This window comes from Notothenia rossii (genome assembly GCF_949606895.1).
Source record: "Notothenia rossii genome assembly, chromosome: 1".
NCBI lineage: Eukaryota > Metazoa > Chordata > Actinopteri > Perciformes > Nototheniidae > Notothenia > Notothenia rossii.
In genome coordinates, this window is record NC_136912.1 from 73,952,396 (window position 1) to 73,979,871 (window position 27,476).

General features: G+C 42.8%; 2 protein-coding genes across 4 annotated transcripts; both read left to right on the plus strand.

The window, feature by feature from the left end:
- The first annotated feature begins 313 nt into the window (after positions 1 to 313).
- Positions 314 to 13,291, plus strand: LOC307014953 (uncharacterized protein). 2 transcript variants are annotated; one of them, XM_079643239.1, is made up of 4 exons: positions 314 to 328; positions 6,608 to 6,680; positions 7,402 to 7,511; positions 11,523 to 13,291. In XM_079643239.1, the coding sequence occupies exon 4, from the start codon at positions 11,529 to 11,531 to the stop codon at positions 12,582 to 12,584; it is 1,056 nt and encodes a 351-aa protein (XP_079499365.1). In that variant the 5' UTR covers positions 314 to 328; positions 6,608 to 6,680; positions 7,402 to 7,511; positions 11,523 to 11,528; the 3' UTR covers positions 12,585 to 13,291. The 2 variants fall into 2 exon arrangements, with proteins under 2 accessions (XP_079499365.1, XP_079499366.1); XM_079643240.1 differs by lacking the exons at positions 314 to 328; positions 6,608 to 6,680 and having other exon boundaries at positions 6,971 to 7,511.
- Positions 13,292 to 17,246: 3,955 nt separating this feature from the next.
- On the plus strand, positions 17,247 to 26,503 carry LOC307039539 (fibronectin type III domain-containing protein 7-like). Of its 2 annotated transcripts, none has more exons than XM_079681674.1 (10): positions 17,247 to 17,562; positions 19,087 to 19,347; positions 20,365 to 20,628; positions 21,717 to 21,986; positions 22,316 to 22,570; positions 22,643 to 22,900; positions 23,220 to 23,474; positions 23,797 to 24,051; positions 24,707 to 24,967; positions 25,255 to 26,503. In XM_079681674.1, the coding sequence occupies exons 1-10, from the start codon at positions 17,451 to 17,453 to the stop codon at positions 25,350 to 25,352; spliced, it is 2,289 nt and encodes a 762-aa protein (XP_079537800.1). In that variant the 5' UTR covers positions 17,247 to 17,450; the 3' UTR covers positions 25,353 to 26,503. The 2 variants fall into 2 exon arrangements, with proteins under 2 accessions (XP_079537800.1, XP_079537801.1); XM_079681675.1 differs by lacking the exon at positions 25,255 to 26,503 and adding an exon at positions 25,167 to 25,204 and having other exon boundaries at positions 17,248 to 17,562.
- Positions 26,504 to 27,476: the final 973 nt, after the last annotated feature.

A 27,476-nucleotide genomic window follows, 5' to 3' on the forward strand; every position in this document is an offset into this window, starting at 1 on the left:
TATGATTCAAAAATTATAAAAGTAGGGTTGACATGTGGAGATTATCCGGCTGAACAAAACGTGATCCCTCTCTTAAATGTGTGTCAACCACAGACCTTATTTCGAGCTATTTTCCAAAATCCTATGGAGAAATTGCATTGGTTTTTCAAGAAGGAACCGGAAGAAGTTTACTTCCGGGTTTTATGACGCGTCACTGCGGTTCTCTATGCAGTGCGCAATAGCTTAATGTGAGCGGGAGCTCAACGTGGGCGGAGCTTCACAGATGACGCGTTACATCCTGTTTCCGGGGTAGCAGTTCTGTTCTGTTAATCGTCAGAGTACGATGGAGGTAAGTATCCCTAAATAAATTAACTATTGGTTTTTCCTGCGGTTTAAAATGTGTTGATTTTAAGTCTCACTTATTTGCTGTCAAATGTGCGCTGTCGCTACTAGTGTTACAATAGTTGTTATATGTTTCCACACGGACCCTGTTGAGGGGAACACACACCGGAGCAGGCATGCAGATGAAGCCAGGGTGTAAATGTTATGCTACGTTCTATGTAAAAGTTTAATTGTGTTAATTAAGTGTAAGCAGCTAAAAGTGCTTCAACCGTCCATTCTTGTAATATGAGGGGCAAGAATGAAACATGGTGGCAGCGGAAATTGGAAACTTGGAAGTAAGAGAGCAGTACAAAAGAAGAAAAAGAAAACAAACTTTTGCTGTGCAGCTAACCAGCTAGCCTGTAGCTAATAACAAGCAGTGGGCTGGGGAAGACCAGTGGCGTAGCCAGGAATTATTGTGTGGGTGGGCCTGGAGAAATGTAGGTGGGCCAGGGGGAGACATATTAAGCGTGGGATCTGAGCTGAAACTTCATTAATGATTTTAATGATTTTTTAATGCACTAATAGAACATAAGCATAAATTAGCAGTGAAAATAAAACATAGGCACGGCGGCCTCAGAATGTGTGTAAAACTGACAGGGATGGGTATCGTTAAGGTTTTAACTTTTATCGATAGCGCTTATCGATCCGGTCCTTTTAACCAGTGGTGTAGTGGGCGTTGGACGCGGGGATACGCCGTACCCCCACTTATTTGAAGCATGATTTCCTTTTTTAATAGTCTAATACATCTAAAATCATTGCCAGTGTTATCAGTTGCAAGTGTGTGTTTGTTGTATTAATGACGAAAACATAATAGGCAGATTTCACAGTAATAAAAACGTAGCTCAAGCATTTATGCAACTTGATTTGAAGCGTATGTGTGTGAAAGGCAGAACCGTGTGTGTAGGGTGACCAGGTGTCCCGCACTGTGCGGGACTGCACACACAGCATTTTTATTATTTGTCCCGCGTCCCACACATTGAGACTATGTCCCGCATTTGAGTGATAGTCGCGCAGAAAGGCCGGATCGGTTCGCTGACAGCCGGCACCGCCCTTTATTATTATATTGTCTAAACGGCATCATGTAAGTTGCGCTGACAGGCGACACAGAGGTCTCACTGTTCTGTACAGCAAGAGAAACCACTGGGTCACTTTGTCCACTTCCAGCGACAGAAGAGCAGCTTGACTCAAGATCTTCATCACCTCCCACGGGGAGAAAACTCACAGGAAGCAGGAGATTCCTGTGAACAACTTTTTCCTTTGACGTCACAGGGTCTCTAATGCAGTACACATTGATTCCTGGCTTCACAGATATCACTTCATAAACTGTGGAAACCCATCTGTCTGCAATCTTTCTTTTCCCTCTCTCACCACGATTTGCAAGCAAGACTCTGTCACCAATAGTGAGAGGTGACCCTTTTGCTTTGCAGTTGTAGTTCTTTACCTGACGCGCCTGTTCAGTCCGACTGTTCTGCCGGGCAATGTGAGCAGCTTCAGCCAGGTCACGTTTCAAGCGGGAATCAAACTCACAATGGTCAACAACAGCACTGCTAGAGAGGGGATGCTGGAACACAACATCAACTGGCAGATGTGGGATCCTCCCAAACATGAGAAAGAAAGGTGCAAAGCCTGTTGTCTCATGCTCAGTGCAATTGTAACAGAATGTCAGCATTTGGAGCATTTGTAGCCACCTGGCCTTGGAATGTGGAGGCAGGGCCCTTATCATGCCCCCAAGTGTTCTGTTGTACCGCTCGACAACTCCATTCCCCATAGGATGGTAAGGGGTGGTGTGTGACTTCTGGACGCCAGCTACCTCCATGAGCTCTTTAATGAGTTGACTCTCAAAATTGGCTACTTGATCTGAATGGATGCGTTTGGGGAAACCATATACAGTTGCAAGAAAAAGTATGTGAACCCTTTGGAATTACCTGGAGTTCTGCATAAGTTGGTCATAAAATGGAAGAAGCCACTGCTGTCCAGAAAAAACATTGCTCCACGTTTGAAGTTTGCAAAAGAGCACCTGGATGTTCATATTCTGTGGACAGATGAAACCAAAGTTGAGTTGTTTGGAAGGAACACACAACGCTATGTGTGGAGAAAAAAAGGCACAGCACACCAACATCAAAACCTCATCCCAACTGTGAAGTATGGTGGAGGGAGCATCATGGTTTGGGGCTGCTTTGCTGCCTCAGGGCCTGGACAGATTGCCATCATCCACGGAAAAATGAATTCTCAAGTTTATCAAGACATTTTGCTGGAGAACTTAAGGCCATCTGTCCACCAATTGAAGCTCAACAGAAGATGGGTGATGCAACAGGACAACGACCCAAAGCACAGAAGTAAATCAACAACAGAATGGCTTCAACAGAAGAAAATACGCCTTCTGGAGTGGCCCAGTCAGAGTCCTGACCTCAACCCAATTGAGATGCTGTGGCATGACCTCATGAAAGCGATTCACACCAGACATCCCAAGAATATTGCTGAACTGAAACAGTTTTGTAAAGAGGAATGGTCCAAAATTCCTCCTGAGCGTTGTGCAGGTCTGATATGCAACTATAGGAAACGTTTGGTTGAGGTTATTGCTGCCAAAGGAGGGTCAACCAGTTATTAAATCCAAGGGTTCACATACTTTTTCCACCCTGCACTGTGAATGTTTACATGGTGTGTTCAATAAAAACATAAAAACATATAATTGTTTGTGTGGTTTTAGCTTAAGCAGACTGTGTTTGTCTATTGTTGTGACTTAGATGAAGATCAGAACACATTTTATGACCAATTTATGCAAAAATCCAGGTAGTTCCAAAGGGTTCACATACTTTTTCTTGCAACTGTATGCAGAAAAAGTCATTCCAAAGTTGACGAGCGACCTGTTTAGCTTACTGATTTTTACACGGGAATGCATGAGACATTTTAGTAAAATGATCTGTGACTACCAAAACATCCACACACTTTTTGTCAGTCTGTTCAGCAGTCCAGAAATCAATACAGACTAGTTCCATCGGTTCAGAGGTGCAAATGCTTTCAAGAGGAGTACGGTCGTTAGGCTCAGGTGTTTTTCCAACCACACATCGGAAGCAATTCCTCCCATGATTGATGATGTCACGTTCCATTCTTATCCAAAATAATCTCTGCCTGGCAAGAGAAAGTGTGCGGGCCTGTCCCTGATGACCAGCTGAGCCATGTATGCCATTGAGGACTTGGGCCTTAAGGGAGTCTGGAACCACAATTTGGTGGATCGTCGTGTTCATTCGTCTGTCTTTCTTTACCTTGCACAAAATGCCATCCTTGATGGAGAGTTTGGGCAAGTGTCTTAGCAGTTTTGCCACTCAGCGAGACTCAGCAGCACGCTCACGTCTTGTGGGTCTCCTGCGGCGCTGGATGTAATAGAGAGCCCTGCCTATAACATCATCCTGTTCTTGGAGATTAACAAGTTCACTCTTCGGTAGAGAGGAAGTCTGGTCGACACCAGGAACCTGAAAAACAGCTGGTCCTGTTCCTCTCACTTGGCCGACACCTCCAGTGTCGTGTGCATCTAACAGTGCTGAGACGTCATGTGATGACAGGGACCCCTGAGAAGGAGACTGGGTGACGACTTCCTCATACTGATCAACAACCACCTGGCAGTTATTAGTACACCTAAATGCATCCTGCATTGTTCTATCCACCATCCCAGACATGTGGTTCAGTAAAAACGCATAAGGTTCAGTCACAAGACGGTGGCTCATGCACGACTGGACAAATGGCTCTCTACTTAATGCATCAGCGACCACATTCTTTGGACCAGGGATATAGTTCAGGTCAAAACTGTATGCTGCGAGCTTTGAAACCCTCCTCTGCTCACAAGCATCCAACCTAGGCTTAGTCAAGATGTATGTCAATGGGTTATTATCTGTCCAGACCGTGAAGAGTCGCCCTTTTAGCCAATGGCTAAATTTGTCACAAACTGCCCATTTAAGAGCGAGAAACTCAATTCGATGTGCTGGATAGTTCAGCTGAGAGTGGGAAAGTGTCTTGCTAGCAAATGCTACAGGTCTGGCCATCTTTCCATCAGGAGGCAACTGTGAAAGGACGGCCCCTATGCCATCAAAGGAGGCATCAACTGCAAGAATGAATGGAGCGTTAAAATCTGGATGTGCTAAAGTGACACTGTGCACCAGCTCATACTTCAATGTTCCAAATGCTTCTTTGCACTCAGCATTCCAGTCTGTTGGAGAGAGTCTGACATAGCATTTTTTAGACTTTGGTTTGTGGCCTCTCCCTCTTTTGTGTGGTGTGGCAGGCTCAGACACAAGGTTGAACAGCGGCTTAGCTTTGGCAGACATCCCTCAATGAAATGGTGGTAATAGAGAACCATCCCTAAGAAAGACCGGATTTTCTTAGCACACGGTGTTTGCCCATCTTGCTCCATCAAGTCAGCTTCCTGCATATCATTTATAACCTCCACTTTACTCGGGTCGGTTTTAACACCATCCTCACAAATAATGTGTCCCAGAAATTTGACTGACCTGCGTAGAAAATAGCACTTCTTAGGGGACAGCTTTAAGTTGTTGGCAGCAAGACGTGAGAAAACCATCTGTAGACGCTCAAGTGCAACCTGTTCAGATGGAGCATAGACCATGAGGTCATCCATGTAGCATAGCAGACTTGTGAAGTTCTCATCCCCAAAGATGGACATCATCATTCGCATGAAAGTGGCAGGGCTGTTCGACAAGCCCTGGGGCATCCTGTTGTATTCATGAAGACCGAATGGGGAGGAGAACGCCGTATATTTTCTGTCATCTTCATGCAGCCCGACATTGTAGAACCTTGACGTGAGGTCCATTGTGGAAAAGAACACATTTCCACCAAGCGCAGCAAGGGCATCAGTCTGATGGGGCAATGGATGTGCATCTTTTACTGTTTTTGCGTTCAACCACCTGAAGTCATTGCAGAGGCGAAGGTCACCATTTGGTTTGACAACGAGGACAAGGGGTGATGAGTATTCACTCTGAGATTTGCGAATGATCCCTAATTCCTCCATGTCATTCAGAGCAGTCCGTAGCTTGTCATAGTGGCATGGCGGAACCCGCCTGTATGGAAGTCTGAAGGGCTTGTCATCAACCAGGTGTATTCTGTGCACAAAACCCACTGCCTCGCCACAGTCCATTTTGTGCTCCGAAAATGTTGATTCATACTGCTCAATGATTTTCATCAGCTTATCTTTCCACTCGAGAGAGACCTCACAAGATGAGAGGTCCAAATCCTGCAAACCCATGTCACTCAAGATGCAGGACATCTCCTCCTCTGACCTTGGCTCAGGCGACGGGCTGTGTGTGTACTGTGCACTGGATTGGACGTGAACTGGATCTGGTAAATCCTGCACTGAAAGACAGGGGGACACATCAGCAACCTTTGCATTCTTTTTAAGGGTGAGTGGCTTTTCAGTGGGGTTTACAATTTTGACAGGAACCCAGCCATTTCCCCATAAGGACCAGACAACCCTCCCCACCACAATTTGTGCAGGTCTGGCTTTTGACTGGGTGGGCTCAATGATGACTGTACTCCCTACTGCAGAGACATCAGACTCAGGTACTTTCGCCCACACCAAACTTTCAGACATTGGCTGCAGAATTACACATCTTTTCAGTTTTGCCGTGCCAATTTTGTTAGTCACAGCTCCACCTTTGCATCCATCTGAGGAGGACAGCAGAGACATCAACTTGGGCAAACTATCATTCTGAACACTTGTCACAGGAGATGTGATATTTTGGCAACTTACAGTTTTTTTCATCTGCGAAATGAGCCACTTGATGGCATTGCTGTCCAGAATCATTTCATCAGTCTGGCCTGGCACAACTAGAACAGGAATTATTACCTTATAGCCATAAACTGATGCAGTAAGATCATACATGGCAGATGGAGTAACAAGGTGACCACCACAACCAACTATGACAAAGTCTTCAGCTGATTTCCTTTCCATGTTAGGGATAGATTGTGAAAGTCTTCTGTCAGCTGCCTCACTAATTGTACATGCCATAGATCCACTGTCCACTAATGCTTTGAGAGCATGTCCATTATCGGTGGTCACAGCCGTGTGGAATAGACTATCAGTCTGCGGGAGTCTTTGAAGCCTTTGTACAATCAGTGTCTTATTTGATGGCACCATGCTGCTGTAGGTGTCATACAATGTTTCACAATCATCAATGTCTTTCATACCCAAGGTGGGAGGCTCACTCACATAATCTGCACTATCCTCCCTCTTGCGCAGATCATTCAGTTTCCCTGCTGGTTGTAGTGAGGAGGACGTCTCCCCTCTGGGCAGTCACGTCTTGGGTGGCCAGGTAAGTGACACAGGAAGCAAAGTCTGTTCTCTCGACAGTGTATGAAAGCAGAATGAGAGCTGTCATTACATATAGAACAAGGCATGTCCGTAAAGCCCTCAATCTTTGGTGGCTTGTTGCTAGTATGTTGCCTCCTATTAGCTTGAGCATACCCAGGGGCCTGAAGCAACACCTTCTCCAGCATGCCAATCAACCTCTCGAAAGCAGGGGTGTTCTGGCTCACAGCTTGTGCCTGTTTGGGAATGTCTGACACTAAAGCAGCATTAGTGCTCACCTCAGCTACATTCATGTTTATCCTGCCTCTCTCTGTGGAAGACCTCAGTCCCTTCTCTAAATGGTATTCATCTAGCACTTCCTGAACTTCTCGTGCTGACCATTTATCAATTGTCTTGGACCTAAACGTAAGAGCTAAATCTCTGCTGGGGCAGTGTCTGATGAACATACGTGTGACTTCAATACTGGGATTATCAAACACCTTACCCTGTTCCCTAAGACAACTGTCAGCCACATCGACAGCTCTGTTTAGTCTGAGCCAGTACTCATATGGTTTCTCTTGTTCTTTTGGTAGGGTGGAATAAAAGTCAGTCAGGGGCACAGAAGAGCAATGGCTGGAGCTGAAATGTTTGCGGAGGAGTCCATAGATGGCCTGCGGGTTCTCTTGGACATCAATTCCACTATTTCTTATCCCAAACTTCACAACATCCTTTGCTCTGCCCCTCAGGTGAATCAGAATTTCTTCAGCTTGATGCTCTGGCTGGATACTGCTTTTCCTGATGTAATTTCTCATCAAATCAACAGGCAGTGTGTCTGAACTCTCTCCTCTGAACACAGGTGGGTCTTTAACTCCTCTCTGAGTGACTAGCTGGACTTGGGAGAGATCCAGTGTTTGGCTGGGGAGTGTGTCTTTTTTAATGCATGTTTCTTCCTGACTCGTGTGCATAGCAGCTGTAGTGTTAATGCGTGACATAATGCTATCAGCTAGCTGCTGTACAATAGTGCTCATTTGGTCAGCTAGTCTGACATCATCAGGAGGGTTGGGGACTGATGTGCTAAAACACTTTGGTGTAGATAACTGTACTATATGCTGGATGGAAGGTGTCATCACATCTCCACTTCTGATAGGACTGTGCACTGAATCCCCATCAAAAGTTTTCCTATCCCCCACCTTAAAGTCACCTAGTGGAAATGGAACAGGTGTGCTACATAGTCCTCTACCAACATTGAAAGGAGTCATTTCAAAGATATTAAATCTACTGGAACTCATGTTTCATCGATAGTAAACCAAAATAAAATGACAAGTTCAAAAGAATAAGGCTTATACATAGCCGTGGGAACATGTTTCAAATGGGGGGTGCTGTGGGGATGACACCAGGGCTGGTTCCGACCAATGTGCTGCTAGGCAAGATTCTAGCTGGCAATGAAAAACCTCTACAAAAGACCAATACACTGCAAAAAGAGAAATATATTGACATGGTGCACAGCTTATATAACAAGGCTTCAAATGTATTATATATTGTTTCAATTGGGGGGGTGGACTTCACATCCTCTAGGGGGGTCCGGGGGTACCCCCCCGGGAAGATTTTTTTAACATTTTAAAGTAAAATGCTTCAATTTGGTGCACTTTGAGCGCCCAATTAGAGACTGATCTAGGGGGTACAACTCTAAACACCCATATGAAAAAGATCGGTTTGCATTTTATTAATCAAATAAGTAGGTATGTGAACATTTCCAATAACCTACCATAGCCAATAACAAATACATGTAACTTATTTTATTTGTGTTGTTCATTCATATCTTATTTGACCAGTTAACATTTATTTATTTATGTATATTTTAAAATCTCTCCAGTTTTAAACGATATTTTTGGTTTACTGTCCGATAGTATACATTGGAATGATTTCAAACCTGTTTTTATTTATCATAATAATTATAAAGGTGTGCCTTGGAAATATTTGTTTACATAAATTGTGATCAAAACGTTTGAGACCCACTGAGATAACTTAGACTAAAGTGAACTATCTAAGCCCTCAGAGTCCTTTACCTCACTGAGGCTCTCAGTCTGACAGGAGAGGACCCTCCCTCCACATTATTGTAGAAACAGCTTCTTATATCCGTTAGCGCAGCAGAAGCTAACAACAATCCCCGCCGGTACCGCGGTATCCCCTCTCTCTATCTCTCTCACTTTGGCTGTGAGCTGCGGGCGCCTGCTAAGCCAACATCCCACACTTTCATCACTTACAGCGCCCATCGTACAGGGCAAATGGAAAATGTAACCGGGGTGAAAAGGGTGTTATCTTTACTTAATTATGAATGTTGTTACATCAAGGCTGATTTTTTTTTTTTTTTATCATATCTTGTGGAAGTGCAGATCCCCTGTCCTCCACCAGGGGGTACTGCAGCACCCTCAGCACCCCTACTTCCCACGGCCCTGGGCTTATATCAACAAAATAAACCTGAGAGTCCAACACACTGAAGGAATTGAAGCTCCAAAACGTTGCAGCGGCGAGAAGACATCCACCCTGGTCCGGTGAAGAACGGGTCACGGCACCAATGTAACCCCCGGTGTAGTGTCCCCTCGGCAACAAACCACTCAGAGCTGGTGAATACTTTGGTTTATTTCACTGCGTTTCTGCGTTTGAATTAGGGCTGGGCGATATATCGAGTTTACACGACACATCGTGGATTGCACTACATGCGATGTCGTAAATGACCAAATCTTGAACATCGAGTATTATGTTGTCAAATCAATTTCCCGCCGCGTCCAAAATGAGCTCTCCTTTCTCCCTCATAGACACAGTCACACACGCAGGCACACACGCAGGCCCAGTCTAACTTGCACACAAACATTACACACATGCACAGTGACAGAGAAGGGCTCGACATTATAAATGGCCCGCTGGCTCGGAAGCACTATTTAGACACCCCGGGCCATCATAACGTACTTTCCACTTGCCCGCTCGGGCCACTAAAAATATTGCTTGAAAGAAATAAAATTGTCCTGTGGTATAGGTATTTTGACAAGCAATGTTGTTAAATTGTTTTCGTTTATTACAACATTGCGTTTTGTGAGGCGGTTGTCGTTGTTGGGTGAAAAGCAAACAGCTGTTTGCTGCGGAGCCAGCGCGAGCAGGCTCCCGTTTGCCCGTGAGCGTCGGGCATCTTCAAATAAAAGAAAGTCACCGGAGGAGTTAAAGGAGAGTGACAGGTAGCATGAGAAGAAGAGGGAGAGAAAGTTTCAGCCAGCTTGATCGATGGAGTTGTTTTCTAGTGGTGCAGTGACGCGTCCTAAAACCCTTTTATAATCTATTGATTAGATTTATGATTCGAAAATTATAAAAGTAGGGTAGACATGTGGATATTATCCGGCTGAACAAAACGTGCATTTATCAAACAGGTTTGTTTTCCACAGACCTTATTTCCAGCTATTTTCCAAAACCCTATGGAGAAATCCCATTGCTTTTTTGTTGAGGGAACCAGCAGCTTACTTCCTGGTTTTAGGACGCGTCACTGCACCTCTCAATAGAGAGGCGAAGTCCCTCCCCTTCCGGGAGCCTCCATGGGACCCCGGAAGCGGAAAATTATACATTGGATTCAATGGAGAGAGAAAACGTATCTTTTGATCCCGTTTGAATTGTGCCACGAACTACACATATGATGTTTGTCAATTTAAAAGAACATTTTGCAAGTCAAAAAAATAAAAATGTGTCGTAAAACTGTGAAGTAACAATTTTTTTTGTGTTAAGCCGCTCAGTGAACTACATGTCTCTGGTCCCGCATAATACGCGTCACCAACACAAAGATGGCCGTCACGTTGGTACATTTCACCTCATTCTTTCAGAATGAGAATAAAAGTATAAAACGAGGTGAAAATCACTACAAGTCTGGGCACGTTGAGAGCTGTACATACACGAAAGGGGAGTTAGTCGGTTCTGTAAGAGCCAGCATGCGGGACCGGCTTTACAAGGTTTCGGTGAGTAACATGAGTGCAATGTTTAACGTTAATGTCAGTCAATAAGGAGGAGAATGAAAAAGAAGATGATGAACCACAGACCCGGCATATAATCACTGCAGTGTGCAGGGCTGTGTTAATTTATGTTACTGTTATCAATAGCATTAGTTGACTGAGAAAACCGTCAAGAAAAAAAGTTTAGCGATGTTACGAGTCGACTAGTATAATATGCCCACGGCTGTGATTGACAACCTGGACAGCCAGTCAGAAGCTAGAATGCCAACCTAGAGAGCCAATCAGAACCTAGAACGGGTGTACTGCATACGGGTGTGTATGCTGTGGATAACATTAGTGTTCACAAGAACAAGGTACACTCCCGTGTTTTGTTTTAGTTGCTCTTCAGATTGAAGCGGCCAGTTTTATATCGACTATACTGTATGTGTGATCTCCTTTTACATCTCGTTGTGTCATTTGAGTTTATTTGCTGTGTGTAGATTCAAGGATTTTGGTTATCTTGTCAATTTGTTTGGTTATCTAGGCACAGCTGTGTGTGACTCCCTCTGGTAAACTGGTATGTGTTTTCCTAATATAGAGAGCATTGATTAATTAATAAACTACACACTGAGTCTAGATCCTGACCAAATCCTTTTTTTTTGTTGATAAAATGTTTTTCAAAAATGCAATACACATTTAAAAAATACAATGTACAATCACAACCAATACAACACAAATTTTAAAAAAATACAGAAAAACAAACAATAACAACAATCAGACACATGGACAAAACTATGGAAAAATAAACCCTCCCACCCCCAGATCTGGACCATCCTTGTATTGATCATTCAATCTATTATAGCATGTTAACAAACATGGTACTTACTTTATTTGTACAGATCTACATGGGAGACGATGGCGCGATGCAGATCGCTGTCTGTGATTGTGCACGGGGGATGTACAAATGCAGCTACGCTGCAGCATTGGCAATATTTGCCATGTGGCAGATCAGCTCCACAGAAGTTGAGTGCCAGTGGAGGAAGCCTGGCACTTCAAAAGTAGTCCAGCCGGTGTCTCAACTCTACCAACAGCAAGAGGAGACATACAACCCACTGGCCAGAGACATCGCTACTGAGGATGTAGACTGGTTCAGGTCTGCACTGAGGGGCACACAGTGTGGCATGGCATGGCTTTTGTCACCTGAGCCAGGGCTGCAGCCTCAACATCAGGCCATTTTCACCGTGCCGGAGCTGGTGAAGGAGCATGGGGGTCGGGGGCTTGAGGCAATTCTTGCCTCAATGCGACTGAGCAGAGACCAGCAAGCTGCCATCCAGACAGCCACCGTAGGACAGCGGACAAATCCTCAGTGGCAGTTACAAAGGCAGGGCAGGTTGACAGCCAGCAATTTTGGTGCTGTGCTGAGGTCGGGACTTTCATCCACTCCATGCGCGTCCCTCATGAAGAGGGTGCTTGGAGGGTACAATTTAGACGGAGTCATGGCTGTCAACTGGGGAGTTGTAAACGAGGCCGAAGGGGTGAAGGCTTTTTTGCAGGCCTATCGGGTGACAGTGATCGACTCTGGTCTATTTGTGAGTGAGTCGGGTGTTTTGGGAGCATCACCTGATGGACTTGTGCAAACATCTGCCCTGCTGGAGGTGAAGTGTCCACACAGCCAGAGGAACATGACCATCGCGGAGGCAGTCCAGTTACCATCCTTCTGTCTCCGTGAGGAGGGTGGGTCATACATTCTCAAGAAGAATCACCCATACTGGCATCAGGTCCAAGGGCAGCTGCACATCACAGACCGGAGTCTCTGCTACTTTGTTGTGTGGACCACGAAGGAGGCGATCATCATCCCCATCCCCAAAGACCCTGCATGGCATGGAAATCTCCTCCTCCTGGAGAACTTCTACACTCAGCATATGCTCCCTGTGTTGGCCAGTAGGGAGGAGGACATGTAAATAAACACACAAACAAACACACACACACACACACACACACACACACACACACACACACACACACACACACACACACACACACACACACACACACACACACACACACACACACACACACACACGATATTTAACTAATAAACAATAAATCCCATGTTGTTGGAAAAGTAATAATGCTGCATGTATACGTTTTTGTTCAAATATCGCAAGTGTTATCGTGTTATGTGTTCCTGATATCGTGCAGCCCTAATATTAAGGCCTTATTGTCACATGCACAATAACTACAGTGCAGTTTTGGGCAATGAACATGTTAAGTCTCAGGCCCCTCTAAAATAAATGATATTTAAGACATATAAATAAAGAATTACTTTTACTGACCTACTACATAACTGTATTACATGGTTATATAAATAGTTTGAATGATTCATGACTGACAGAAGCTTGTTTTTACACTGACCTGTTATACTCATATCTATTAATGTCTTTGTAACTTCAGTAAACCTCAACAATTCCCCTTCTGGTTTCATGCATCACAGTTCAGTAAACTGAGTAAAATATGAACTAGTGTAATCATTATAATAACTTAGGATTGTAACTCTTTAAAAAAGGTGTAGGTGGCTCTTAAAAGAGCCGTTGTGTGACTTTGGGCTGGTCTCAGCAGTTTAAGCCCTCTCCGCGGATGCAGCGGGCCAGCTGGATGCTCCCCCCGGGGATCGCAGGCTGAAAGGTTTGGGAACCCCTGGCTTAGTCAACTTAGTCATCCCCCTTTATCAGGGGATTTTGCAGGTTCACCAAGGCACAGCAAAGCTGTACCAGCACATTTGCAGTGTTCCTGAGGTGGCAAGGGATCAGGTCCAGAATCCTGAACTCCTTTATTCTGGCATTTGCCCTCTCCACATGGATCCTGTTCTTGGCTATTTCCCTGGTAGCTCTCACTTCACTCTCTGTGAACTTACCCTTGTTCAGGAAAGGGGGAATGTTCACAATCACACCCGCAGGCACAATATCTGAAATTAAAAAGCCCTTGTCTGCCAGGATAAGGTCGCCAGCCACTAAATGTTCCAGAATGCCTGAATGCTGCATAATGGCCTTATCAGACACAGAGCCCGGGAAGAGTTGGCTGCAGAAGTTGATGACTCCATTTGGGGCCACAGAGATGAGCACTTTGAAGGAGTGCATCCCTCTGTAGGAGGAGTACGTCAGTTTGGCTTGGTCCATCTGACTTGGGGCGGCCACGTGGATGTCGGTGCAATCTACAATCATTCTGCAGTTGAATGCAGAGGACTGGAAAGCAGCAGGCATGCTGTTTTGTTTTTTTTGCCTACTGGGCACAGTGGACATCATTTTTTCGAACAGCAACCTGTGGAGCAGATGGACCATGGTGTTCACCACATTACCCACTGTTGCGGTACTGCAGTGGAACAGCTGTGCAAGGTGCAGGTGAGGATAATTCTGCCGGATCTTCATCATGGCCATGAAAACCTGGTCTGCCAGCAGGATGCCCTCCACTTTCCATCCAGCGTAATACACAATGGAGCCCTCAAAGCGCTCCACCAACCCCGCCACCCTTTTAAACATGGCCTGGTCAGGAAGCCCTGTTTCCATACGGATGACATCATCAGGTAAGCCTGCTGCTGAATATTTGGCCATTCGCATCCAAGTATCCCCTGCCAGGTCTGCGGAACAACTGGACTGCACACTGGAGGGTCCAGGTTCGGTGTCTGCGGACTGCACGCTGGAGAATTCGGGGTCAGTTTCTGCAGACTCAGGCCCTTTGCTGTAGCTGTGGTCGCTGGACTGATTAACCGCTAAGCTCCCTTTCTCTTTGGTCCACTCAAATACAGTTGGCCCTTTCTCTTTTCCATGAGGAAAATGGCAGCTGCATATTCTGCTTTTCTCATCTGGCTCCCTGTCTGCTTGTCTACAATGAGAAAATTATATAATTCATTACTAACAATCATTTAAACCTGCCAAATAGCCCCCCTGCCCATAGTTTAAACAGTCTGCACTCTTTTATTTATCTTGTGAAGCACTTGTAACATTCAGCTTGTGTGTGTTTTAGTTGTCTTTATTTCCAGGTAGAAGAGGACCAAGAGTGAGGAAGTGAGACAGAGCTCTTAAAAGGCCAAACAGTGTGTTTGGCCTTTTAAGTGTGACACATATGTAGTGATAAATGCTTCACCTGACCACTGTTCCTAAATAAAAAAAGTTTTCTGCATCGTCAGTCATTTTTTCCAAATAATTACCAATATTTCACAAATTCTTAATGTCAACTTAAGAGCACAGCTGTATGTTGACTGTCAACTTTGCTTGGTTCATCTTACTGGGGGGGCAGCTACATGGATGTCGGTGTAGTCCACAATCATTTTGCAGTTGAAGGCAGAATGAATGTATTATTGACTCAGAATGAAGCACAACTTCATGTCATACAATACATTGACTTTATTTGTAATTGTGTAAAAAAATAAAGCATTGATTAGCAAGCAGGACCTGCAGGAACAGAGAACGGTGATGGATGGAGCTGGGAAGAGAGAAGAATAAAGAAAACAGATCAACTTTATTGTCGGATATTAAAAATTCAATTTTCAAATCAAGTTGCCGCTCCTACAGTTTTCTAGTGTGTAAAGATGATTTCACATGACCTAAGCAAAATATCACACTCAATACATGTGTGTCTCTGGGGGGTGCATTGTGCCTTTGATGTATATAAATAATATACCATAACCAAATACTATTACGTACAGTGGAAATCAGGTTGCCAGAGCAGGTCAGTGTGCATGTTCCTCAGGGTCTCAGCAGTTACAGGTGAGGTAAAGAAAATAAAAGAGAAAAAGGTCAGTAACAACACTTTAAAGTAACAACACTGAATAATTATCTATTTTAATAATTTTCTCTCAGTAATCACTCAACTACTGTCTTTCCAACAAACAGATTGACTCACCCTCACTGTTATCACAATGACACATGTCCAGAAGAATGTCATGCAAAGCTCCCTGCCTGCCTGCCTTCCTTCGACTCTCCCTGAACTGCTTTCTTAGCACCCGGTGGAGGGCGCAGTAGGCTACTCTTCAAATGTTTCACAAAATACTTACCATGATGACTACTCTTACTGTTTAACATTTTGGTGTACTTCATGTAATAAAATAATAACTTCATGGTAAGGCTACTAAAAATGACAAGGCTAAGTAATGTAATGCTAACTAACGTGCTCGCTACTCGTCGCTACTAGCTAGGTAGCTAACTTGACTATGTTCCATGCACAACATGTATATTACCTATGATATTACCTGATATGTCTGATCCAGCGAGTCCTGGTCCTTTCATCAGACGGGAAGCGATAGAACGAGCAAGTGGTATGATCACTTTTGTGATTACAACATGGTACAAAGCACACGGGCATCTTGTAAAAGTGAATTTATTGGAGCAATCTCTTATATTTATTGGAGGGAATAAATCAGTTATGAAATCTTCTTCTTCGCTTTAATTACGAGTCGCAACCACTTGGAGCATTATCGCCTGTGACATCACATACGCGACCCAGAATGGGATTTGGGATTTGTAGTCTTTGTAGTCGCGTATTTTTCATAGTCTTATATTTCAACAGTATTACGACAAAATGTGACTTTTTTGACATGGAAATGATTGTTTAAGATTGACAAACATCATATGTGTAGTTCGTGGCACAATTCAAACGGGATCAAAAGATACGTTTTCTCTCTCCATTGAATTCAATATATAATTTTTCGCTTCCGGGGTCCCATGGACCGGAAGTAGATGGGCGTGACTTCGCCTCTCTATATGATGCCAATATAAACAAGGTCTTCTGTCGGTTCTGTACATCAATGCCGACCTATGCTGACAAGTAAGTGAAGAGTAGAAAATATAAAAGGTATTGGCTATAGGGAAATGTCCCAGCAGTTAAGGAGAATGAAGGTTCTAATCTAATCTAATACATAGCCATTACATGTCTAACTCCTGATAATGACAGGAAGACAGAAAACGCATTATACTAATAATAATAATAATAATAATACTCATAATAATAGCGTTAGAAACGGAAACGGAGTCGAAAGATAATCTTTCTCTCGCCATTGACTTCAATACATACTTTTTCTGAAATAATTAAGGTCCCCTGGAGGTCCACCGGAAGGGGAGGGACTTCACCTCTCTATTACGCTACTTCACTGTGACCGGTCAATTGCTTCAGTGGGAGGGACCAAATGCAGCTATTTATACCAGCACAGACACAATATGTTTAGAAGAAGGTGAAACCTTAAAGAGAGAAGCATTTATATCCAACAGAAGCTGCATAGTGTGAGGAGCGAAGTCATTTTACTTCAAGAAAATATGAAGTGGCCAGCGATTTTTGTCTTGCTGAGCATATGCTCACAGGTAAAGTAACGGACTAAAATGTGTTAATAGTCATTTTGCTTATTTCATTTCAGGCTCAGAAATCCTGTTTTTAAAAAGGAGTGATACAATGTTACAGTCAAGTAGTAGGAACTTGAATGTCATATAAAACCATAACCGTTTTAATATTTTATTATCTACATTTGCAGGCTGCAGCACGAGGTATGTATTTTATATTTTACCATAACTACACTGCAGATGGTAATATCATTTCCATATGAGAATGAAAGGACACAAAATATTGATGGTAGGCTATATGTATTTCTCAGGGTGTAAAAAAGTAGGCTACTATAAAGATGCTCTCTCTCAGATATCGAAGTATCCGTGTTCTCTGCAACATCGAAGAGCGTGATTCTCAGATGGACCAGGGTCTACGGAGCCAGCTCATACAAGGTCATCGCCGCCCCCCAGAACTCCCCAGGCAACCCCGTTGGTTATGCCGTGTTTGGTCCACACACAATGATGGGCACCATCAACTCTCTGTCCCCAAACATCATGTATACATTCACAGTTGCAGCTCTGGATAATGCTCAAGAGATACTAAACATTGGAACTATCGATTCTTCCTCAGGTGAGGTAACCTTGTGATGTTAAAGCACTTAATTGAGTGTTTTATTCTTGTTTAGTTTCATCACACACACACACAAACGTTCTGGTGCATTTGTTTTAGTTAAGCTAGTACAGTAGGCCTACCGTTTTATTCTGTGATATTCGGGCAAACTAATTATATATCTCTCTCTCTCTCTCTCTCTCTCTCTCTCTCTCTCTCTCTCTCTCTCTCTCGTGTGTGTATATACAAAAGTATTGGGACACTCCTTAATCATTGAATACAGGTGTTTCATTCAGTCCCATTGCCACAGGTGTATCAAATCAAGCACCTGGCCCTGCAGTCTGCCTTTACAAACATTTGTGAAAGAATGGGTCGTTCTAAAGCACTTTGAGCACCAGGAAAAGCGCTTTATAAAAGTAATTTATTATTAAAGAGCTCACTGAATTTGAACGTGGTACTGTAATATGCCACCGTTGCAACAAGTCAGTTCGTGAAATGTCTTCTTTCGTAGATATTCCACGATCAACTGTAAGTGTTATTATTGCAAAGTCTAAGCGTTTAGGAACCACAGCAACTCACGTAAAGATCACGTAAAGTTAGAGCGGGGGCGCAGAGTGCTTAAAAGTCGCCAAAGCTCTACTGACTCGATAACTGCGGAGTGCTGCCACTGAAGTGCTGCCAGAGCAGTGGAAACGTGTTCTGTGGAGGGACGAAACACGCTTCTCTATCAGGCAGTCTGATGGACGAGTCTGGGCTTGGCGAATGCCAGGAAAACGTTACCTGCCGGACTGCATTGTGCCAACTGTAAAGTTTGAGGGATAATGCTGTGGGGTTGTTTGTCTGGTGATTCTTAATGCTTCATCTTACCAAGTCATTTTGGACAATTCTATGCTTCCAACTTTGTGGAAACAGTTTGGGGAAGGCCCTTTTCTGTTCCAGCATGACTGTGCCCATGTGCACAAAGCATGGTCCATAAAAGCCTGGTTGGATGAGTTTGGTGTGGAAGAATATGACTGGCCTGCACAGAGCCCTGACTTGAACACCTTTGGGCTGAACTAGAACGGAGATTCTCCAAAATCTTGTAAAGCCTTTCCAGGAATTAATAGCTGCAAAGGGGGGGACCAACTTCATATTAATGCCCAAGAATTTGGAATGGGATGTCATAAAAGCTCCTTTAGGTGGCCCAATACTTTTGTCTATATAGTGTATGCACATTACAGTCAGAATATTTTTTTTAAACATTTGTTATCTGAATAACTAATGTAACGTGTACATTTTAAAACACTTAAATGGTAGTTTGATGATGAACAGAGGAGCACAGAAGAGTCACTGTTAGTTCCTCATGGTTTAAATAAGCCTTTCTTTAAGCAAATAGTTTTATTTTATTACATTCAGCATTCAAATTGACGTACTGTTGCAGACACAAAATAAATAGTTTGCCCTGAAATCTGTGGGTAAAAAGATGGATTGCATTGCCAACTATCGCTGAGAAGGTGGAGGAAGGTGTAGTATCTCGTCAAACTGTATTTCTTGTGAATCTTTTAGCTCCTGAGGTGATGGATCCAATCCTGACGGTGAAGTCGAAGGACAGCAAGACTTTTATCGTGTCTTTCAGCTTGAAGACCGGGGTGACATCTTACATCATACGATTGCAGAATCCAAACCGCTTCATCAGAGAAAACATCGTGTCCTCCTCCCCCGCTGAGATTGAGTCTCTCGACCCGTACACAGAGTACTCACTCAGCATCATGTCTGTGAACAGTGGAGGCCAGAGCCAGCCATCTTCACCTGTGACTGCAAAGACAGGTACTGTTGTAGTGTTTGTGTCCATAATTCAAGATTGAGAAACAAAACTTCAGAAATGTATTCAGTGGGTAAACAATTAAACCCCAAGGGCTGGATTATAGCAATGAGTCACATATTCAGTAAGAAACAATATGTCCTGTTCTTCTCAGTCTCCATACGCTGCAGGAGTCACTTGTTCTCCTTCATTGTCTCTTAGCAGAGTATACAGTCCTGTCAGGGAATGTATACACATTATCTTCAGTTTTTGTGCAAAAAGAATCCAGGGTTTTTCTTGCCGATCAATGCCTTAGGGTCTTTCCAGTAAAGACGGTAAGTATACCGGACCCTTCTCTGTTAAACACAATGGGAGGACCTGATCCTGAGAACATGGCTGGCACCTCTCTACTCCATCCACAGGGGACTATCTGATCCACATAAGTACAAAATAACATGCTACAGGCAGTCTCATCGTTTTTGTTCGCCGTTTGCCATTATTCACCTCTGATTTAATTTCCCTTCCTTGAATGTAGGTTTCTGTTTATGTAAGATTGAGAATAACTACACTATAGGTGGATATATTTATACATCCACCATTTTTCAAAATTATAACCGAAGCTTTCCACTTGCATGTTTGAAACTAAAAACAACTTTTTTTACATCTAAATTCAAACATGTGAGATTTGATTGCTCACTTATTCAGAAACAACATGAAAACTATGCTTTTCATTTTTTAGTAGGTGCATAAAAGTCTGTGCTGATACTTGGGTGCAGCCCATATTCTGACATCACTGCTTGGATCTGTGACTGCTGACAATAAAACAAAATTTAAAAAAATGGATTCACAAAAAAGTAAGGGCTTTACTAGGACTTAACTGCTGTAAAACATGACAAAAGATATTTATTCCCTTAAGACTTGGCTTCAAAAGCATACATCTTAAATGACTAAGTAAGCAACAATCAAAGTCAAGAGAAACATATTCACTCAAAGTACAGTCGCCCTAATCGCTTCATTATGTTAAACTTTGTCCCCCTCCACAGTGTTGCCCCCTCCTCAGCTCTCTGCCTCCTCTCCCAGCAATGACAGCATCACTGTGTCCTGGGCTCCTGTTGCCAACGCTGTCCAGTACAGCCTGTCTCTGTACAAGTTTGGCTGGAACACCACCTTCATCAAGCACAACACTTCCAGCACCAATTGGATCGTCTCCGGCCTGGATATGGGCTCAGTCTACGTCATAAAGGGTTTCGCCTGGGACCCCGAGGGCCGTCAGGGAGAGGACAGTCAGTACATCAACCAGATGACAAGTAAGCGTGCACTGAGACTCTTTTCTGTGTGTGGGAAATACCCATGATTGCTCCTACAAGTATATAGAGTCCATGTGCCTTTTTTATTTGATCATGTAAGAAATATTACACGTGTAGAGATGAGACACAATATTAACTAGGCTTGCAATTTCAAATGAACTTAACACAGTCACAGAGAACTTTTCATGTTATATATATATTTTTATAAGCATTACATGTTTTTTAGACGCTTTTATCCAAAGCGACTTACATACTCAATACTGTGGGCAATCCCCACAGGAGCAATTTGGGGAAAAGTATCCAGGGACACAATGACATTCTGACTGCAGAGGGGTTTGAACCTGTGACCCCCTTATCCGAACACCAACGCTCTATCCACTGCACCACACGCCTCCTCCACACAAAAGTTTTTGCTTTTCAGAAGCATTTAACCTCTTCACAGTCTTACACTTATTAGAAATATATAATGGTGGAACCTAAAACATGACCTTAAGACACAGAATATTGTGTAAAAATATATATCTTCAAATGATTATCATGGGATGTAGCCTATATAAGCTACAAAAAACATGACTCAAGTTGTTTGAAATAGTATTAAAACCCTTTGTTTCATAAAGGAAACTACTCCATACAAGAAAAGGTTCTACATTTGAACTTGGGCGACTCCTAGTAGTTCAAAAAGACACATAGGTAGCACTGGTCTTCTCTGGAGTGTCTTATTCGTCCACAGAGACTTATGCCATCATAAGAATACAAAAACTGTACAAATAGAACTAGTTATAAAGCCATGTTCAAATAACTCGATAAGTGTTGACATGTAAACAGTCATTTGATGCTGAAATAGTGGGTCTCTGTGTTGGTTTGAACTATATAAAATATTTTCAACCTCAGGCTGTGACATCTATATCTAAGAACGACAGCCATCTGATGAATACAGTATTATTAGTAATATTTTCTTCACAAAACATTACTGGTAAGAGTAATTTAGAAACTATTACTCTAATTATACTTCTCTACTCCTGTTAGTGTGTTTTTTATGTGTGCTTTTATTTAATGTATCATTTGGGCATGTTTTATTGTTTTCACAGGACCTGCTTTGCCATCTATTGCCAATGTCTCCATGGTGATGAATAACGGTTTGGCCGGTATCTCCGTGTCCTGGGAACGGGATGAGGGGGTCTTTGGGTCCCTCCAGTACCATGTGATGAGCGACCAGAACCTCACCTGTAACTCCACATCCACATCCAGCTCCTGCACCCTTGCTCCAGTGGGCTGCGGAGAGGTACACACAGTCCGGGTCAGCACCTCCAACGAGGCCGGGCCCAGCGACCAATCCGGCCCCATGGTGTTCATCACCTGTGAGTATTAGACTACATTTAGTTCCGATCACACTTGTGAACACAGAAGAATTCTTAATGTTCTCATCAATTGAATAGATTAAATCTAATATACAATGAAATAAAACGGATACTTTGAACATACACTTCGCTACAAGAGTTATGATTACATTTAGTTGTTTAATGAGAAACATTATTGTGTTAATGCAAGAATTCTACGTAAAACATAATGTTTTTCTCATTAAACATTAGTGCTAGATATGGATACAAAAATGATGGCAGCACTAGTTTGCTCTGAAACCCTCTGTCATTAAAATATGACTAAACTCCCTGCTGTCCTGTCCGGTCAGCCCCCTGCCCCCCACAGTCTCTGGCTGTTGTGGAGTCGACAGAAGGAAGCTGCACGCTGACCTGGGACACGGTGACTCACGTCGACGGCTACACAGCCTTCATCAAGAGAGGAGACGGTGCAGAGGAGAGCTGCAACACCACCAGCAGGAGCTGCACCTACAACTGCACATGTGGCCACACATACCTGATGTCTGTGATGGCCTTCAACCAGGCTGGCAGCAGTCCTGAAGGACAGGTTCTCAACGACACCATCTGTAAGTAGCCACTGAGGGGACAGATTTGAATTCATGATTTTCTGTATATCACACCCCCTGTGTGTCTTTCAGTGCTCTGTTGTCCAGAGGGTGTATCCATCTCCGCGGTGAGCACTGACATGTTTGAGATCACGTGGACGGTCTCTCGGGGGGCAGAGCTGTACCAGACTCGAGCTGCAGAAAGTTCAGAGGTCATCCTGTGTAACGACACGGCTCCGGTGTGCGCCCTCTCTGACCTCAGCTGCGACAGTTCCTACAGCGTGGTGGTGACACCCTGCAACGACATCAGCGGATGCAACCGGGCATGCAAAGCTCACACACAAATCACAGGTAGGAAACGTGTGCCCACATGTATCCAGCAAATATCCAGTTACATTTTTAAGTTGTAAAGTTTTCCACTTTGTTTCATTTTCAGATTTCCCATTTAAACAGCAGTAAAACATCAGTGAAAAAAAGTTTTGAATGACTTCAAATGCTTGATATCTAATATTATGAACTAGACTGGTCATCAGAGAGCTACAGTATATTTTAAAACTACACAGGCCTACAGCCAGTTCATTAATTTCACATCCATTCCTCATGTACTGTATGTGGAGTAGTCTCAGAGGTTTGATCATGCTCTTAATTCCTCTTTTCCTCCACCCGTCAGCTCCATGCATGCCGATGAATCTGACGTTGACTCAGAGAAACTCCTCCTGCTTCAGTGTCAGCTGGACTCCAAACAACAGGCTTGCTATTTACACCGTGACAGCGTCGGGAGATGACGGCACACGCACCTGCAACACAGACGGAAACAGCTGTGACATCACTGACCTTCCTTGTGGCTCTAATTTTGAAGTCAGCGTCATAGCAACCAGCCCCGCAGGCTTGGGTTTACCCAGCTACTCTGAATTGTTGGAAACAGGTGAGTGGTCAAAAGTTGGGATTGAACCATTTTATTATAAAGCACAGGCAGGACTTAAAAACAACAATATAATAGCGTGCTAGTGACATGTAGCGCCACCTACAGCCTCAAGAACACCTTCAGGGTTCCTCAGCATGGAATACGAACAGATATATTTGTAATAAAAACTGATTTCTTAGTTAATATCAAGCTGTCTTTTGCTCTTTTCTGCTGTAACAAATGTAAATGTCCCCTCTGTGGGAAGAATATAGGTATTCTGATTTTTATAAAGATAGTTTTTTGTTCCACTCCTTAACACTACATTTATCATCCTCTTCTCCAGGACCGTGCTGCCCGGTGGATCAGGTGGTGGATCAGGTGACGCAGGCAATGAGCAATGTGTCATGGTCTCCTGCTAAAGGGGCGCATACATTCATCACTTCCCTAACATCAACACGTGGCCACGCCCGCTGCCACACCATGGACTCCCACTGCCTCATGGGATGCATCACCTGTGGGACCAACTACACCGTCACCATGGAGGCGATCAGCCACAGCGGGCGCCGGTCAAACTGCTCCTATGAGGGCTTCTCGTCCAGTAAGTGATTGGGTTTTCTTCCAATGAAAAGAAAATACTTTGCAACTGTAGTGTATCTACCAGAAAGCACTGACATGACACTTTTATTATAAAAAAGAAGCAATACATATCTATTACGATTGTTTATGGTATGTATCAATATAAAAGTAGGAATCTTAATCATTTTCAATAAAATTGGATTTGAAACACTTGTTATATTTATTTGTACAAAAGGGGTTCTCACATGTTTGTAGTTTTTAAGATTTAAAAAAAAATCTTGAGGACGAGCATCCAAAGTAAAAACATAACTAAATGTTTAAAACATGTAGCTGCTATAAAAAACTATAAATGTTTTGTAAATTACTGACAAATGTAAGCCTACTTCTATTAATCGAACCATTTAGCATTATCTTCGTGGCCCAATAGATGGCGCTCTGACACCCACACAACAGTAGAGTCCGTACCCTTTTTGTAAAACAACAAAATACACTTTAAATTCAAAGCCATTTCTTGACTGCTTTGCTCATGTGCGTCAGGATTAACATTTGACAGATCGGTGAAATATATGTTCCAAAAATTAAAACAATTTGTCATGCTCTCTTTGAATGGGCTGGTTATCTTTCAGACATTAAAGCCACTGCAGAAAGCTCCCTTCATGTCTCTCTCTCTCTCTCAGGTGCCTGCTGTCCATCAGGCGTCCGGCTCTATGGGATGGCCCACAGCTCTCTGCGGGTGCACTGGCGCGGTGCTGGCAGCAGCCACAGCTACGTCACAGAGCTGGTGGGCAGCAGGAACAACTACACCTGCACCGCCTCCCCCGGGGAGAGCAGCTGTGATGTTCCCAACATCCAGTGTGGGGATGTCTACACTGTGGTGGTGACTCCGCTCACACCAGAGGGCAGCAAAGTCCTCTTCTGCACCCAGAGGATCTACTCAGGTAGGATTGTGACATCTCTCACAGTTGTTTATGATGATAAATAATATAGGAATTTAGTTTGGCGCTAATGTGTCCTTTTGTTTATATTAAAAGTTAACCCTCTGTTTATGCTCTTAACGGAAAAGTTTTAGCACTAGTGATTTTATGTCTTTCTGTATTTGGGAACACAAAAGCAGTAAAGACGATTCAATCCCCACAGGACAACAAAGGTGGCACAGCTGAATCATTTTAAAAATGATTGACAACATTTTGACTGAATTTCAACTTTTTTTTCCCTGCTCTCTCAGTCTCTTGCGAAGGCAGCAACCTTGGTACAGGTGAGTGTTATAATTTGCAAAAATATATTTATAACTCTATTTTAAGTCTCACCCAAACATTTATTTGACTTGAGAAGTAAAATTATTATTTTTCTCTAATGTCATTTCAACCTGTTGTTCTGCAGTGATATACAGAGGAAAGAGAAGCGTGGACTAGATATGGTAAGTAAAAATACGACAATTATACAGAAACTGTAGTGGAAGCTGTACATAGCAGCAACTGCTATAGTGGTTGACTAAAGACGCAAGCATAAAGTTATGTGAAGCCAGTGAGCTTGCCTCTTTGAGACCAGCTTTAAATCATCTTTTAAACTTCAAAATATAATTAACAATAAAGCAAGCTAAAAGATGAACTTTTATGAAAACACCAATATTAAAGCAACGCAGGCACGACATGAAACGAGAACAGAAACAAAACTCTGATACTTGTTACAGTAAGACATAATAATTAAGTATATTATACATGTTCAGGTATAATGATGATTCTCTCTGCTGGTCACAATAAAACATTATTTTGATCAAGATCTGAAAACTTTGATTTGACACTCTGCTGTTATAAGATGTAACAATTTACTTAATGGATATACATTTCTTCAAACTGAATGTGACTGAATCTCTTCTCCACAGACGCAACACCGCCATCTTCCTTTTCCTGCTCTTCCTCCATCAGTCCCGCACCACTGCAATAAAGCCAACTCATGGATGAATAGAAGGACTTGCCTGCACTGGACAACATGCCTGTGTGTTGTCCAGTGGTGATAGTGAAATCATTTTAATAATACATTTGTATGTGTTTTTATGTCTGTATCACTGATAAAACAATACCCCTCTATTCCCTAAACGATCTTGATCAAGCACTCGAAGAGACGAGTGCATATGTTTGCTGCTCATGAGGCAACATGTACAATGTGGACATGAAACATGTTAAAAGTACCTCTTGAACAAATCACCATATTGACAAAAAGATCAATTGGCAAAAGAGTAACACTGCCTAAGCAGACCTTGAAGAATATTTTTGCCCCTTCATTTTCTGAATAATTGATTGGATGGTTGGCCAAAAAGTAAATAATTGTAGGTCTGCCCCCAAGTAGGAAGCCTCCTGGTGATCTGTGTCACCTAATCATGTGTTCTCAGGATGAATTCAACTGTTTGTGATATGTGTCTCTGTTGTTGTGAAAACCTGATTCATAGATCAGTAAATAAATTATTCCGAGCATCATTTTTGTGATGTGTGGTTTATTTTGCCCATAGATTTGTGCTTCAAAATCTTGTTTTATGCCGTTTGTTGCCAAATTGTGGCGGACCATAACTAAGTGTACCTACTCCAATACTTTGACTCCACTATAATCCAAAGGCTAATGCTTTTGACTTCCCTCAGTTTGTTTGATAACTTTTGAATATACATTTTTAACTAAAAGGTATTTATATTTAATGTCAGCTTCAGATCTATCCATCAGATTCAATTATAATACAATATATTATACCGAAACGGGCCTTTTATATAATGAGGTATTTTACTTATCTTTTTCAGTAGTGTTCACATTTACTTTCTATCTTTCTTACCTAAAAGAATAGTGACCAACATTGTTACCCAGCCACACTTTGGATATTTTCTTTTCCTGCTCCAAAGAAAGTTGTCCGGCAGGAAGTGCTTTTGGCAAGTTTTCATAACTGGTGAAAATGCTCAGACACCTTGGTGAAAATGTATCGTAGTTGTGAAACTGAAACTAAGGTAAATCAGGCACATTTGCTTCAGTGTGTTGTTCTGACCCCCTGGGCAATTTACTAACAACATTAGTCCTTATTTAATATGTATTCCTTTTATCTATTCAATCTGATATCTGATGTCAGATATCCTGTCCTTGATAAAACATCTGCTCAGTATCCCAGAGTCAAAAAGGTTTTCAGGTTATTTAAAATTAAAATATTGATATCAAATTGGAAACAATGAATCTATATACAAGTTGACTGATTTAACTAATTGCTTGAGCTCTAGTTGACAGTTTGTAATACTGTTTACATGTCCCCTTAAGTCTGGAAGAGGTGTGAAAATGTGTTTATAACTGAACATATAAAATGTGTTTGACAATAGCGGTATGGAGCTTTGGCAATGCAGTTACAACTTATGTGTCCATTGATTGTTTTTAAACTTGTTTATTCAAACTCATACCTTTTTAGAAGTATTTGTATGG

Coding starts and splice junctions, on each gene's coding strand:
- LOC307014953 (XM_079643239.1), top strand. CDS start 11,529: ATGGGAGACGATGGCGCGATGCAGATCGCTGTCTGTGATTGTGCACGG.
- LOC307039539 (XM_079681674.1), top strand. CDS start 17,451: ATGATGGGCACCATCAACTCTCTGTCCCCAAACATCATGTATACATTC. Junction 21,987..22,315: donor CCCCATGGTGTTCATCACCT/GTGAGTATTAGA, acceptor CTGTCCGGTCAG/CCCCCTGCCCCCCACAGTCT. Junction 23,475..23,796: donor CTCTGAATTGTTGGAAACAG/GTGAGTGGTCAA, acceptor CCTCTTCTCCAG/GACCGTGCTGCCCGGTGGAT.